The following is a 19,202-nucleotide window of genomic DNA, read 5'->3' on the forward strand; positions in this document are numbered from 1 at the left end:
TGTCTAAGTGGCTTCACACCCTTGAAGATCTGGGGTAGAATAGGTCTTCAGCAACCCATGCTTGCCTGAGAGGCGACTAACGGGGTAGGGTGGTCAGGCTTGCTGACTAGGTTTATGCATGTCATTGTATCCCAATTGCGTAGATAGATGCTCATGATAACAGTCACTGGATTGTCTGGTCCAGACTCGATTGTTTACAGACCGACATCATTCTGCTGAGTGTGGTGTTAAACAAGAAACAAACAAATCTAAGTGGCATTACAGAGAACAGAGGTATTCCGTCTAGGTTGAAGAACAACGAATACTTGTTGGGGCTTCATTGGATTTATTCCGTTCTCCAATTGGGGATATGAAGATCCCAGCACCAGATATATGTACTGATATACAATGATAAGAATCTATAATGAAACAATCATACCATTACTTTATTACATTTGGCATTTACTGTATACCATGAGCGTCACTTTATCTAAGCATATATTACACAAAACAATCATAGATTTCGGTTGTTAGGCCAGAACAGCCATCAGTATAATATTACATACAAATCCTATTCATATGTTGAAAGATGCATCAAAACATAATGCATTATAAGTTGCTGCAGTCACGGGCAGGATCACAAGGGGTGCATGGGGTAAGGGAGGCATGTAACCCCATGTACCCCTCGTGATACTGCTACAACGAATTTATCTTACCATCTGTTTTTATCTGCTATTGTGAGAGAATTAAAACACATTCAAAATTGATAGAAAACAGCTGTCAAAGTGAGCTGAGGTTCACTTGTGCTATGTTACGTGACTTTCATTGACTCGGAAAAATCCAGGTATAGCCTGTTTTCCTCGTAGCCGAGTATAAGGGATTTATTCTCCCGCTCAGAAATTTATTTCCCTCACAGGCGAGATACATACTATTTTATCAAGATCACACAGACCAATTGGATCTCTTCATTCTGACATGGAGATGTGATAAACATATTTATACTAAACAAATAATTACTCTTGATGAGGCCAATATGTGAAAACAAGGACCCAAGGACATGACACCTGAGGTGGTCTGACCGGACGGAGGCCACAGGCCCTGAGATGAGGTCGTGTGTGTGTTTGTTATAACACTATTAAGAATTCCATTGGTTAATACATACCACGTGACGCAACAATACATTTCAATGTAGACCCCCAAATCGTGTGACTGACCCTGACCTCGAATATTGCCTCATCACATAATCAGTATGGACCTGTCACGTGATGAATATTGACTCTGCTAGTCGCCTCTTAGGACAAGCATGGGTTGCTGAAGACCTATTCTAACCAAGATTTGAACATGTAAAATGCAACATGACAGTCAGTTATGTTCAACTCCTCTTGACCCTTGAAGTCTTCCTCTTTTCCCAGGTTCATCCTATTCTTCAAAATGTGTGCTCATCATCACTTTCCTCCTCTTCCTCTTCTACCCCCTCTTCCTCCTCTACCCCCTCTTCTTCATCTTCCTCTCCCTCCACATATGCTGCACCTCCTGCATCTTCTACTGCCTGTGTGAAGACCACTTTGGGAACCTTGGTACACAGTCTCCGCTTATGGAGGTCAAGGCTGCTCTCACCTCTGAAGATCCCATGTCCGCACTGATCACAGTAAAACAGGTTGGATCGAGTGAGAACAGGACACAGACGGCGCTGATGGAGGTGTAGAGAAGCAAGACCTCGGAGGTATCCTGTGTTACATGCCTCACAGGTGTACAGTCCACTCCTGTTTTGGTTACCTACACTTCCTCCCTTGTTACCACCAGGTGCTTGTTTGCTCTTTCCATCCTTCCTGGACTGGGACTTCTTACTGCTTGTATTAGCTCTACCTCTGTTGGATGACATGGTTGTATACCTTACTGTCAGTCTTATTTTTGACTTCTGGAAGTGTTCTTGTAGGTTTCTGGGCAATTTAACATCAAATGTCATTTGATGACAGACAAAAGCACTCACACACCGTTATGTAGACACTGTTGGAGTTGTTTGATGGAGTGGCTGTGTGATGGCATCTCACCCCACAACAAACTCTTCAACACTGCTAGAGCTGAAGAAAAATAGTACACTTGAATATTTTGGTCATTATATCATGTTAATTTTATGAGACATTTGCAGGGAATATTTCAATCAAAAATTAAGAGAACCACAATGTAAGTCAGGACATTTCATCAAAACAGATGCCAAGTTGGTGTACTTCCTGACGTGTCACTGCCTCGAGACCCTTCTCCAGTGACAATACATTCTGGAAAAGTGTCATTTGGACAACCCAATTTGTATTAAATATCAGTCACATAATCAAATACACCATAACAATATGTCACATTATATCATTCGGTCATCATGTTATACTATGACACTCAATAACATCCCACCTTCACACACAACATAATTCACTGCATCAAACACCATGCAGATCTTATCAACAGTAATTTAACACACCATTACCTGACATGACATATGAACACACCAGACCGTTCATATCCTATACTATCAAGTAACATTATACATACACTGTCCACATCACAACATACACTCACCACATCACAACATACACTCACCACATCACAACATACACTGTCCACATCACAACATACACTCACCACATCACAACATACACTGTCCACATCACAACATACACTCACCACATCACAACATACACTCACCACATCACAACATACACTCACCACATCACAGCATACACTCACCACATCACAACATACACTCACCATACACTCACCACATCACAACATACACTCACCACATCACAACATACACTCACCACATCACAGCATACACTCACCACATCACAACATACACTCACCACATCACAACATACACTCACCACATCACAACATACACTCACCACATCACAACATACACTCACCACATCACAGCATACGCTCATCATATCACAACATACACTCACCACATCACAGCATACACTCACCACATCACAACATACACTCACCACATCACAACATACACTCACCACATCACAACATACACTCACCACATCACAACATACACTGTCCACATCACAACATACACTGTCCACATCACAACATACACTGTCCACATCACAACATACACTGTCCACATCACAACATACACTCACCACATCACAACATACACTCACCACATCACAACATACACTGTCCACATCACAACATACACTGTCCACATCACAACATACACTCACCACATCACAACATACACTGTCCACATCACAACATACACTCACCACATCACAACATACACTGTCCACATCACAACATACACTCACCACATCACAACATACACTCACCACATCACAACATACACTCACCACATCACAACATACACTCACCACATCACAACGTACACTCACCACATCACAGCATACACTCACCACATCACATACACTCACCACATCACAGCATACACTCACCACATCACAACATACACTCACCACATCACAACATACACTCACCACATCACAACATACACTCACCACATCACAGCATACACTCACCACATCACATACCCTCACCACATCACAACGTACACTCACCACATCACAACATACACTCACCACATCACAACATACACTCACCACATCACAACGTACACTCACCACATCACAACATACACTCACCACATCACAGCATACACTCACCACATCACAACATACACTCACCACATCACAACATACACTCACCACATCACAACATACACTCACCACATCACAACATACACTCACCACATCACAGCATACGCTCATCATATCACAACATACACTCACCACATCACAGCATACACTCACCACATCACAACATACACTCACCACATCACAACATACACTCACCACATCACAACATACACTCACCACATCACAACATACACTGTCCACATCACAACATACACTGTCCACATCACAACATACACTGTCCACATCACAACATACACTGTCCACATCACAACATACACTCACCACATCACAACATACACTCACCACATCACAACATACACTGTCCACATCACAACATACACTGTCCACATCACAACATACACTCACCACATCACAACATACACTGTCCACATCACAACATACACTCACCACATCACAACATACACTCACCACATCACAACATACACTGTCCACATCACAACATACACTCACCACATCACAACATACACTCACCACATCACAACATACACTCACCACATCACAACGTACACTCACCACATCACAGCATACACTCACCACATCACATACACTCACCACATCACAGCATACACTCACCACATCACAACATACACTCACCACATCACAACATACACTCACCACATCACAACGTACACTCACCACATCACAACATACACTCACCACATCACAACATACACTCACCACATCACAACATACACTCACCACATCACAGCATACGCTCATCATATCACAACATACACTCACCACATCACAGCATACACTCACCACATCACAACATACACTCACCACATCACAACACAACATACACTCACCACATCACAACATACACTCACCACATCACAACATACACTCACCACATCACAACGTACACTCACCACATCACAACATACACTCACCACATCACAACATACACTTACCACATCACAACATACACTCACCGCATCACAACATACACTCACCACATCACAACATATATGCACCAAATCACAACGTACACTCACCACATCACAACATACACTCACCACATCACAACATACACTCACCACATCACAACATACACTCACCACATCACAACATACACTCACCACATCACAGCATACACTCACCACATCACAACATACACTCACCACATCACAACGTACACTCACCACATCACAACATACACTCACCACATCACAACATACACTCACCACATCACAGCATACACTCACCACATCACAACATACACTCACCACATCACAACATACACTCACCACATCACAACATACACTCACCACATCACAACATACACTCACCACATCACAACATACACTCACCACATCACAACGTACACTCACCACATCACAACATACACTCACCACATCACAACATACACTCACCACATCACAACGTACACTCACCACATCACAACGTACACTCACCACATCACAACGTACACTCACCACATCACAGCATACACTCACCACATCACAACATACACTCACCACATCACAACATACACTCACCACATCACAGCATACACTCACCACATCACAACATACACTCACCACATCACAACGTACACTCACCACATCACAACATACACTCACCACATCACAACGTACACTCACCACATCACAACGTACACTCACATCACAGCATACACTCACCACATCACAACATACACTCACCACATCACAACATACGCTCACCATATCACAACATACACTCACCACATCACAACATACACTTACCACATCACAACATACACTCACCACATCACAACATACACTCACCACATCACAACATATATGCACCAAATCACAACGTACACTCACCACATCACAACATACACTCACCACATCACAACATACACTCACCACATCACAACATACACTTACCACATCACAACATACACTCACCACATCACAATATACACTCACCACATCACAACATACACTCACCACATCACAACATACACTTACCACATCACAACATACACTCACCACATCACAATATACACTTACCACATCACAACATACACTCACCACATCACAATATACACTTACCACATCACAACATACACTCACCACATCACAACATACACTCACCACATCACAATATACACTTACCACATCACAATATACACTTACCACATCACAACATACACTCACCACATCACAGCATACACTCACCACATCACAACGTACACTCACCACATCACAACATACACTCACCACATCACAACATACACTCACCACATCACAATATACACTCACCACATCACAACATACACTCACCACATCACATACACTCACCACATCACAACATACACTCACCACATCACATACACTCACCACATCACAACATACACTCACCACATCACATACACTCACCACATCACAGCATACACTCACCACATCACAACATACACTCACCACATCACAACATACACTCACCACATTACAACATACACTCACCACATCACATACACTCACCACATCACATACACTCACCACATCACAACGTACACTCACCACATCACAACATACACTCACCACATCACATACACTCACCACATCACAACATACACTCACCACATCACAACATACACTCACCACATCACATACACTCACCACATCACAACATACACTCACCACATCACAACATACGCTCACCACATCACATACACTCACCACATCACAACATACACTCACCACATCACATACACTCACCACATCACAACATACACTCACCACATCACATACACTCACCACATCACAACATACACTCACCACATCACAACATACGCTCACCACATCACATACACTCACCACATCACAACATACACTCACCACATCACATACACTCACCACATCACAACATACACTCACCACATCACAACATACACTCACCACATCACATACACTCACCACATCACAACATACACTCACCACATCACATACACTCACCACATCACATACACTCACCACATCACATACACTCACCACATCACAACATACACTCACCACATCACATACACTCACCACATCACAACATACACTCACCACATCACAACATACGCTCACCACATCACATACACTCACCACATCACAACATACACTCACCACATCACAACATACACTCACCACATCACATACACTCACCACATCACAACATACACTCACCACATCACATACACTCACCACATCACATACACTCACCACATCACATACACTCACCACATCACATACACTCACCACATCACATACACTCACCACATCACATACACTCACCACATCACAACATACACTCACCACATCACATACACTCACCACATCACATACACTCACCACATCACATACACTCACCACATCACATACACTCACCACATCACATACACTCACCACATCACATACACTCACCACATCACATACACTCACCACATCACATACACTCACCACATCACAACATACACTCACCACATCACAACATACACTCACCACATCACATACACTCACCACATCACAACATACACTCACCACATCACATACACTCACCACATCACATACACTCACCACATCACATACACTCACCACATCACATACACTCACCACATCACATACACTCACCACATCACATACACTCACCACATCACAACATACACTCACCACATCACAACATACACTCACCATATCACATACACTCACCACATCACATACACTCACCACATCACATACACTCACCACATCACATACACTTACCACATCACAACATACACTCACCACATCACAACATACACTCACCACATCACATACACTCACCACATCACAGCATACACTCACCACATCACAACATACACTCACCACATCACATACACTCACCACATCACAACATACACTCACCACATCACATACACTCACCACATCACAACATACACTCACCACATCACATACACTCACCACATCACATACACTCACCACATCACAGCATACACTCACCACATCACAACATACACTCACCACATCACATACACTCACCACATCACATACACTCACCACATCACATACACTCACCACATCACATACACTCACCACATCACATACACTCACCACATCACAACATACACTCACCACATCACATACACTCACCACATCACATACACTCACCACATCACAGCATACACTCACCACATCACAACATACACTCACCACATCACATACACTCACCACATCACATACACTCACCACATCACATACACTCACCACATCACATACACTCACCACATCACATACACTCACCACATCACATACACTCACCACATCACAACATACACTCACCACATCACATACACTCACCACATCACATACACTCACCACATCACATACACTCACCACATCACATACACTCACCACATCACATACACTCACCACATCACAACATACACTCACCACATCACAACATACACTCACCACATCACATACACTCACCACATCACAACATACACTCACCACATCACAGCATACACTCACCACATCACAACATACACTCACCACATCACATACACTCACCACATCACATACACTCACCACATCACATACACTCACCACATCACATACACTCACCACATCACAACATACACTCACCACATCACATACACTCACCACATCACATACACTCACCACATCACATACACTCACCACATCACATACACTCACCACATCACATACACTCACCACATCACATACACTCACCACATCACAACATACACTCACCACATCACAACATACACTCACCACATCACATACACTCACCACATCACAACATACACTCACCACATCACAGCATACACTCACCACATCACAACATACACTCACCACATCACATACACTCACCACATCACATACACTCACCACATCACATACACTCACCACATCACATACACTCACCACATCACATACACTCACCACATCACATACACTCGAATCAGACCAGGATTCCAAATGATGACGACAAACGTTCACCTGTGCCGCCCCCTCCTTCCGTGTTGACAGTGAGATGTCGTCAGTACCAGACAGTGGTTTACAACACAGTGTACTGACTACACACGCTGTTACTACGAGACGTCATGGTATATACCCCTTCAGTTTCATAGCATGCTGCGCTTTTCTTCAGACAGTTGTCAATTTTACTACTTTCGCTTTCGTTTTTCCGTTTCCGGCGAACAAACGCGAGTGTTTACTTTTTTCCATCTTCCCGATGCAAGTGTGTTTACTAGCTTACATCAAAGTTCAGTAGACGCCCTTGCCCCGCCCGGGAAGATGATTTCCAGGATACAGTGTATTGTTTTTAATTAACATTTAGTTAAAGCTGTAGGTCTAATGTAAGCTATGAAATTTACAAGTACAAACATATTTGTAAATATATACGCGTCAAAATAGATTATTTTGAATTAATAACAAAAAATTTAATTGCGTGTTTCTTAAAAGCAAACGAATCTTAACATTATCCATGTTTGCAGTGAGTATCGGATGCAGCTCACAGTGTTTCTGGTATCACTGACGTTAGTAAGCAGAAACACATGCATAAATAACACTGGTCTCGAAACACTATTCAGCTCACTTACCGCTATACACCCGTGTCAGTGACGAAGCACAAGTATACCTGTACACTCGTCATTTCAACACGTGTATAAAACAACATACCCACTCTATTAGACGTCCAGACGTCCGGGCCTTTATATCGCGCAAGCCGTTGACCTGGCGTCTATTCTATTTAATGCTGGCACTATGGCAACTCACTACCTCATTGAGTTCCAACTTCTACTGTCATACAAAGGGTACATTTGCAAGAAACAGCCATTATTTATCACTAACATATCACAGTACTTGTCTTAGCGATCCGGCATCATGAATCGAATATTCTTTGTGCTATATAATTGATATAAAACACGCCTCGTTACATGCATGCAGTGTGAACGAGTAATTTATTTTTAACAAAGGTTAAATTACCCGAACGAAAAATCAGAAGAAAAATTATGAACAAGTATCAGCACGACAAACGTCGCTCCCACATGCCTTCGTGTTCTTCTAACTTCAAAATGCATATCAAAGACATGATTATTTTAGAATAGGCAACACTAATATTTAATGTTATAACGCTGTTAATATCTGGCATATCATAATACATACACCGTCGCAGTACGATTTACACGAGATTGTCCAAGTCACCGTGCCTGACCACCATAAGTACGGCTCTTCCGAAGGTTGGCTGAACAGTGAACACTGCTAATGTATATATATACTCAACAACAAAAGTTCCTGTGACACCAATATTTTAGTGTATTTTCAAACAAGTAAAGTCTTGTTTTCAATAGTGTAGTACATGTATGGAATCAAGTCACAAAAACGCAACTGCTACAGAAAAGAATGCATTCCATGCAAAAGTTGACTTTTATGCAAGCCCCATGCATTTCACCACCGAAGAATGGGTATAAAAACATGTGCATTAACGGGATTCCATATGCATTGTTTAGCATCGTGCTGACAACAACCACTCAGAAACACAACAAAATTACGCAATTATTCATTACGAAATGCCACGCCTGTCCGAAAATGAGCGTCTGCGAGCCATTGGTATGCTTGAAGCAGGACCAAGTCAACGTGTTGTTGCAAGACAATGTAACGTCCACAGAAACACCATTTGGTATTTATGGCAACGTTGGCAACAGACGAATGCAGTCGAAGACCATCCTCGGAGTGGCAGGCCACGCGTAACAAATAATCGACAAGACAACTGGATTCGAACAACAAACCTACGAAATCGATTCCAGCCAGCAACAGTGACTGAAAGAAGCATCCCTGGCCTTCGACGAATATCTTCACAAACCGTACGTCGTAGCCTCAGATGTGCACGCATTGTCGCCAGAAGACCCGCCAGACGTCCCATTTTGACAGGAAACCACCGTCAAGCACGTCTACAGTGGTGCAGACAGCGTCTACACTGGACGGCCATGCAGTGAGGACATGTTCTATTCACTGACGAGTCTCGTTTTCACCTCAGCCACAGCGATGGACGGATTCGAGTGTACCGACGTCGAGGTGAACGTTACGTCAATCATTGTGTCATGGAAGAAGATCGGTTCGGGGGCGGCAGCGTTATGGTATGGGGTGGGATTACAGCAAGACAGAGGACCCGTTTGATAGTGGTAGAAGGTAATCCCAATGGACAGCGCTACCGCGACGAGATCATCGGCCCTGTTGTTCTACCGTTTTTGCGTCGTCGTGGCCCAGGCATTACCTTTCAACATGGCCCGGCCTCATATTGCTCGACTTGTTCAGGATTCTCTTCAACAAAACAACGAGAATGTCATCCCCTGGCCGGCACGCTCCCCTGATCTCTCACCAATCGAGCACATGTGGGATGAGATGGGTCGGCGCATTCGACGTCAACCACGTGTTCCACAGACACTCCAGGAACTTCGAAACATACTCCAGCAGATATGGACAGATATCCCACAGGACTTTGTGCGACGCATGGTCCATTTCATGAGACGAAGATGTTTTGCTTGTATTGCAACCAGAGGTGGACACACACGCTATTGATTTGTAAATTGACATTTTGGCATGTTCATGTATTGTTATGAACTCACGCATTTTCTTAAGTCAGGATGGCAAACTAAACCATTTGAACACTTACAGGAATCTTGTATTTATTGCAAACCGAAATTGTTTCAGATTTGGTAAAAAACATAAGTTTGTATTAAATCTTATTCAATGGCACAGGAACCTTTGTTGTTCAGTATATTACACCCTTAACAGTTTGCATGTATTGAGTACAATACTTCCAATAATAGATGCAATCAAGTTGTCAATAACACGCTGTTGGATGTGCTGCCATTCATGCTGACGTGCATCAAGAAGCGCCGGAAGTGTTTGGGGCGGTGGATTCCTTCTGCGAACGCGTCGATTCAACTCGTCCCACAGATGCTCAATCGGGGACAGATCTGGTGACGGGGCTGGCCAAGGTTATGTCTGGATGTTGTTGTGCTGTAAGATGTCCTGACAAACACGTGCAATATGCGGTCGAGCGTTGTCCTGCTGGAACTGTCCGCCATGAACGTTGACGTGAGGAAGAACGTAAGGCTGTAGGATCAAGTCTCTGTAACGCACACCTGTCAATGCACCTGCCACATGCACGAGAGGCGTCCTGCCACCGTGATGATTTCCGGCCCATACCATGACACTCCCGACGCCAAATGGGACAACCTGCCGCACATATTTGGGGGCGTAACATTCACCCCGATGTCTGTAGACACGTGCGCGCCCATCAGCACGTGTGAGTAGGAAACGGAACTCGTCAGTAAACAGTACATTTCTCCACCTTGCACGTGTCCATCTAACCCTCTGTTGGCACCAAAGCAGACGGTCCACCAGATGACGTGGGGTCAATACATGACGTCGAACAGGTCTTCGTGCAAAAAGTCCAGCCTCCCTCAGTCTGTTGCGTACCGTTTGATCTGATATTCTGCGTACCCCAGGGATCTGTGTGGTTGTAGACGTGGCTATGGTAGTGCGGTCTCGGGGGTGTCGCAGCCGGATGTATCGATCTTGTGCTCTATAAGCAACGACACAAGGGCCCGTGGGTCAGGCTCGGTGACCTGGTTGATGCACCGGACGGCGGGGATCTTTGCTCATAATATGGTCCCTGGATTGTCTGGTCCAGACTCGGTTATTATCAGACCGCCGTCATTCGGCTGGAATATTGCTACTGTGTGGCCTTAACTAAACAAGAAACCTATACTTACCTCCAGTGCCCACGCGGTATTGCTGGAAATGTGATGAAAAGGATGGGCAACTTACCAGTCCCAGCAAGTTTGATTCACGTCCATAAAAAAACAGTAAATACGACCAAACAAACAAACAACACATGCACAAGTCCACAACAACAATTAGCACAGAAGTCCGTAGGAGTTGTTTTTTAGACAGATTTTGTTTTCAGTCATCGCTGAAAGAGGGAACCAAACATCTTTGGGTACACAAACAACATATCCAGGACATTATTTTGTTATGCCCCGCGGATCAGAGAATGAAGTTTTCCCTTAGGTTTGTCTCGTGGGACAATGGCGTGCCAAATTTATAAAATCGGATGGTACTAATTCTATTTGTTTCATATGGTTAGTATTTGAGACAGCGATTTGGTGATACATTTGCTGGCTAATTTGATTGTCTTCTGGTTTTCGAGTCAAGCCAAAAGTTGACGAATAAAAACCGATCATATTAAAAGAGCATTTTTTTTAGCCATATGTAGTTTCCTTCTTTATTGCTGACAATGCAGTGTATCGGTGTATGCATGGTGGCAGTTACCGAGGATGCCATCACATTGTACTATCCAGTGACATACATACATGCATGAACACTACGCTTATAACCTGAGAGGGGCAAAAGAAAGTATACCGACTTTGTAGTGTTGTTAAATTACGCCTCTTTAACAATCACTTATTCATGAAACAAAATATATTGGTTCAATGAAGACTGGGGCATGAAATGAATTTGCAACCACATGACCTCTACCACTTGAAGTGTAAATGTGTGCCGAAGAAAAGTAAATTGATTGATTTTCAAAGACAAAAGGTCTAAGATACCCGGAAGCAGTTTTGTATAAATCGATTTTGTTTTTAAAAGTTTAAAATCAAATTCTATAAAACAAAATAAAACCATGCATAGAAGTAGTCTTTGACTTCTGACTTAGCCCCAGAACAGTTCATTTTTGGCATATAATATCGCTAACTGAGAGGTATCCTTTCTCTGATTACCAGTTTAGTTATCACAGGACACGTGAAGATCCGGGGTAGAATAGGTCTTCAGCAACCCATGCTTGCCGTAAAAGGCGACGTTTTATATGCTTGCCGTTAGAGGCAACTAACGGGATCGGGTGGTCAGACTCGCTGACTTGGTTGATGCATGTCATCGTATCCTTGATTGTCTGATTTACAGAGCGTCGTCATATAGCTGGAATATTGCTGAGTGCGGCGTAAAACAACAAACAAACAAACCAAGTTACCACAGGATAGAGAGACACAGACTGGCACGTATGGTGTCTGTGAAAGAGTGGGTATGCGCACCTCACACCACCTACCCTATCTGGACCGATCAGTGCCTCGATCAATGTAGGCTGAAGAAACAGTTCAAAAGTACTTAAAGTTATTTCATTTATTAGGTTTTCAGACATACCCCCAAATACCCTTTCACTTTATAAAATCAACTTCAATTTGACTTTTATAACACAAAAGGGGGCGTATTTGTAAGGAAGAGATATTTTTTTCAAGGGGATTTAGATCATGTCACCAGCTAGATTTAAGAAGTGCGGGACATTTTATGGATCAATTCAGCGGGCACTCTTAAACGTTGTTACTGGTTAATATAAAATGACATGAATAACCGGTAGATCGAGCTCCATACCTAATGAAGTGATTAGCTCCATACGTAATGAAGTGATTTTAAAACCATTTTATCAGTTTGGGTTATATGTTGAATTCAGGTAACCTAGCTCTAAATTGAAAACACAGCATGCATGTTTGTCTTCTATTAGGCTAATATCACGTGTGTATACGTGGCATAACAACATGCAGGTTTTGTCGTCGATAATGGAGTTCCCAATAAGCCAATAAATATAACGTTGGCTCGGTCAGGTCCGACCCCTCAGAGGGGATAATGTTAAAAATTAATTATAGCAACGAACTTCGTAAATGCAGTCCATCATAGTAATCGCCTCAGAACTTTAATTTCCAGCCACCCTCGTACTACCAAATCACTGGTCACGGGGAATCGGGAATGTTGGGAAATAAATGTACTAGAGTCAGCCATTAGGTGACTATTGTAAGCCTTTTCTTTGAGTATTTCCTTCAATGACATTTTGTATTGACATCCATATTTAGCAATTTTCCATTCAACGGGTTATATATATCTTTTAAAATTAAGTGAAGGCCTAACAACAGTTACTGCATGATTTTAGACTTTTGGGAAAAACTGTTTGACGATAAACGAAATAATTACTGTGGAAGTTCGCAAGACAAATGAATTTTCTCAACTATTTCACACTGTGCCAATGAGGAACTCAACAAAACTCATATTTTATGCCCCTGCAACGTAGATCTATTTTCATTAGGATTTGCAAAACATGTGCCCTACATTTTAGACTGGAGCTTGTTTATATCACGTGACATGCAGTTTGATTTCTATTGGCTAGCTCAAACACTGTGGGAAATTCAATGTCGAAGGCCGAAGGTAGGCAATCGAAAAGACTACAACATATGATCAATTTCAGAAAATTAAGCGTCTATTTAGTTAATCATGACTTCGTGGTAAAACTTTGAATGTTTTTGGTGTGATAGAACTGTACTACATTGCAATTAGGCCTAAAACTTATTAATATTTGCTCACGACAATCGTAGCCTTGATCAATTTCAAACAGTGTTTCACTGTTGGTGGTTTTAGTGACAGAGTTGAATGAATTTTGCATATTTTCAATATCATAACAACGGAGTAATGATTATTTTAAAGATTTTAAAGATGTAACGTTCCACTGATCACTAATTGCTGCACAAATATGGATGCAAAATGATTTTGGCAGTGTCGTTTGGACACTATGCGGCTATTTCAAAGGGAAGTAACCAGCTGGTAAGACTAGGCCTATCTAGAAAGTACAAAAATGATGAGTCCCCACTAGCTGCGATCGATCACTGTATTATCAGCTGCTTTGTGGGCTACCATCATAATTATTCCTGTTTTAGATCTTGTGTTGACATGAGTGAAGTGTATTTTGTAATGAATATTTTATGATGTGAAAGATGACGTTTGCTCCTCTTTTCAGGTTTGGGTCAAAATGTCATCAACAAAAAATAAAAGTGCTAGAGCAATGAAAACAGCTCAGAAATCTGACAAGGAAAATTGCCAACCCATCAGTCGAAAGAAAAGGTAGGCCTAGTGTGTTTTTTTATGTTTTGTAGTATATCATTTGGAATGTCCTGAGGTTTTCATTTACCTCCACCTTCGTAGGTGCCCAGCAAACAATTCTACGTTGTAACAACGTTGTGACAACGTTGACTTTTCGTTGTTACAACGTTGTGATGTTACGTTGTCACAACGTAAATCTGTAGACTCCCAGATTGGTTGCTACAACGTTGTGCGTAAACCAAAATACAACCAAATCAAGACGTTGTCACAACATCCATTTTTTACGTTGCTACAACGTTTATACAAAACGTCGCGACAACGTAGGTATCATATGGCGACACTACAGCCATTGCAGCACGTTGTTGCAATGTCCATGTAGATTAACGCCTGTATTCCTCAATACCTCCCAGGCAGCCTGAAAAGTTTGTACCAATCTAATTAAGACATCAGGTACCAAGCAATACATTCTGCAAACTGAATTCACTTTATAACCCTATCCATGAAACAGCAAGTCAATGAAATGCACTCTCTTTTGGCTGAGTTTGAAATACGGCCAAGATAAAAATCTAAATATTTTAAATTACATGTACAATTTGGTTATATAATATTTATTTTCCCAAACAATTTTCAAGGCTTAATCTATGTGCAGCGTTAGAAATTGGCGCTAGTCCTGTAGTCCTTGCCAAACTGCCCAATGGTAAAGGTATCATAAGGACTAGTAGAAATTTGCCCTTTTTAGGGGTTTTGCTATCATTATAAGGACTAGTGGACAAAAACTGTTAGTTTCTAACCCTGATGTGCAAATTGTTCACAAATGTTTTAACACAATTAATAGATATTTGATTTTCCCAAGAATTTGCAAATTAAAAACCATCAAACAAAAAGCCCTGCACAAATTGAAACATTTAAATTTTCTTGGCCTTACCCCATACATTCAGCATTGAGAGAAACACTGTGACAAACAGAATAGTCTATCCATCTGATGTCCTAAGATCCATTTCCCAGCAACGAAATGACAATAGAATTCTGGTTGAGGTGACCTTTATTTATTTGTTAAATGACAAGTCAGAACTTGGGCTGAGTGGCTGAGGAGCCTTTTCAGTCCTCGAAAGAAAAGTCACAGGGATGATCTTCAACTGTATCCATAGTCTCTCCTTATGCCTTGGTAACTGAATAAAAAATGACACAAATGTTATAAAATGGCAAGGCAAGGGACATATTTCTGACATAACAAAATAATGGTTGGATTCCCCAAAATAATATTTTGATGTCTGATGTCAGTCATTAAACTGTTAAAAACTGCTGACAGTAATACCATGATGCTCTTGGATCATACATAGGCAGAAAAGCTTTTAGCACTGAATCATTGGTGTAACTTTATACCCCTGCCCTTTTAGATTGTGGGTATAATTAAATAAGAATCATCTAAATTTTAATTCTTGAAGATGTTTGTATATATTATTGCATCATACATACCTTTCTGTCAGTGATGTACTTTAAACAAATATGCTCTCACAATACTGTTTTCTCCACCTGAAAGAAAAACAGAAACCACAAAGTATCACATTTTTAAATAAACCAGTACTGTATAGATAAATCACATTTACTTAGAGTATGATGTAACTGGCGGTAATGTTGGCTAATAGTTTTATCAGTCAATAGATCAACTGTAGTTATTCAAAAGCAGTAACTTTATCTTTCTGCTGTACATCACAAACTAGTGATTCAAGTGAATATGTTGGCCAAGTTTCTAAAACCTTATTTGTAAAATATATACATAAATGAAAAATATATATTGCCAAATATAATAAATAGTTCCCATATTTGAAGCATGAATGTTGAATATGAATTATGAATAGAAGTTAACACTTTAGGGTATTTATCCTGATTAAAATTGTGATTATTTTTTTTAATACTAACCTTAATATTTTCCATATTAATATGCCAGGATATGTATATATGTTCTAACATTTACAAAGATAGAAACATGGGAAAATTCACAAAATGCAATAGCTTCTACAATACCAGACGAAGTTGAAACAGCTCTGTAAATATTTATTGAAATTTATTTGTTACTACGTTTATTAACATAATACAGTTCAATATCGTTAAATATAATTCTGTAGTATGGTAGCCTACGTGGCAACATATGGTGATCGAAAACCGAACGAATATGGTTGCTATCAATTCCATTGTATTTTTCATTGGTACACATTGGCTACACCTATCTCACCTTAATAATCAACAAACGATGACCAACTCACTGACAATATATGGTGATATTTAACTTTTGACTATCGACTAGCTTATCATCACCAATATGACAATACCGCAAACACCCCATTATAGCGCGCGACGAGAGACTCGTTTTATTTTTGCTTGTTTTCATTAGAAGGTAGTCGGACATAGATCTAGATCTAGTTATCAGAAAATGATAAAGTGATTCTTTTTTGGAAATAATAACAATACACTATGGTAAGCACCTTGCTAAAATAAATAAACTTTATAGACAGCACCAACAACCTCATGGTCCACATTTAGGCTACTTCAGTCAGTGCTAATTAGGCCTTTTCGGAAACAACAAGTATGTTTCTGTCTCTTCCCGAAAATACAATTTTTCATAACATCACTGAGCGCATTAGGACTAAGGCTATAACTAGTAGCCTACAAAGAGTCGATCTGAAAATACTTCCATTGTTTTGATTCCCTCTCTTCGCTGTATAAGAGAAATCTACTTAACCTTTCCCATGGCCTGAATGAGCCACAATGTTTCACAAAAATCAAAGTCAGAAGATTAGTAGATTCTACATGTAAACTTTAAATAGTAATGATTTCAGAAATAACACGGAAGAAATGGCGAAAACTGTCAGTGGTCAGTAGGCGATGCATAAGTTAGGCCTATTTACAGACCTACACGTTCTCGATTGAAACCCGAACATAATATGACGGCCACAAAACGCCGCCAGACTGAATTCTGGTCTAACATATACTGCTTGGTAATTACCCTTGGTATCCATGAAATAATAATATGGAAAAAAAAGTCTTGGGCCTCCTTCACCTCTATATACATCATGTTCTGTGTATCAAATATTAATATCAACACTGACGCTCAGTGAAAGTGACCGGCAAACTGCATTCTAGGCTAAACCCTGCCACTGCTGAATAATACGATACATTTAAATCATTTGACGATCTGCATGTACAGAAACATATCAACAAGCGGAGGGTGCTTTTGAAAAATTAACTTACCTCATCCGAATTCACAGATCATCTGTCCAGTTCCAGTTCCTGCACAATCTCTAAATTGGTTGTAGACCTCTCATATGTCTTAGAGTGAGCTTGAACTAAGATGGCTGGTGACAACAAATCTTCCGCGACAATGTGACGTCATTCTGACGTCACTTCACGAGGCAACAGGCTAAACTTTTCGGTCGCTCTCACGCCGCAAAAAATGGGCGCCAATTGTTTTTAACTGTAATATTGCTTGTGACAACATTAAGTAGACAGATAACTTCGTTAATAGATATACATGTATATGTTTAAAAAAAAT

General features: G+C 41.2%; 2 protein-coding genes across 3 annotated transcripts in view; one reads left to right on the plus strand and one right to left on the minus strand.

Moving 5' to 3' along the window:
* Window positions 1-308: 308 nt before the first annotated feature.
* LOC124145330 lies at window positions 309-8,893 on the minus strand. Of its 2 annotated transcripts, none has more exons than XM_046515047.2 (2): window positions 8,723-8,893; window positions 309-2,060 (listed from the first exon to the last, which is right to left on the minus strand). In XM_046515047.2, exon 2 carries the CDS (start codon window positions 1,943-1,945, stop codon window positions 1,406-1,408), a length of 540 nt encoding a protein of 179 aa, XP_046371003.2. In that variant the 5' UTR covers window positions 1,946-2,060; window positions 8,723-8,893; the 3' UTR covers window positions 309-1,405. The 2 variants fall into 2 exon arrangements, with proteins under 2 accessions (XP_046371003.2, XP_046371004.2); XM_046515048.2 differs by having other exon boundaries at window positions 8,666-8,893.
* Window positions 8,894-14,951: 6,058 nt separating this feature from the next.
* The window catches only part of LOC124145332, a 114,774-nt gene continuing 110,523 nt past the window's right edge, over window positions 14,952-19,202 (plus strand). Inside the window, exons 1-2 of the mRNA XM_046515049.2 lie at window positions 14,952-14,983; window positions 15,570-15,673. Of these exons, the coding sequence (XP_046371005.2) occupies window positions 15,582-15,673 (92 nt within the window). The 5' untranslated portion in view covers window positions 14,952-14,983; window positions 15,570-15,581. The remainder of the gene's footprint in view (window positions 14,984-15,569; window positions 15,674-19,202) is intronic.

The sequence above is a fragment of the Haliotis rufescens genome, unplaced genomic scaffold (assembly GCF_023055435.1).
Source record: "Haliotis rufescens isolate VD_foot unplaced genomic scaffold, xgHalRufe1.0.p SCAF_10, whole genome shotgun sequence".
Classification (NCBI taxonomy): domain Eukaryota; kingdom Metazoa; phylum Mollusca; class Gastropoda; order Lepetellida; family Haliotidae; genus Haliotis; species Haliotis rufescens.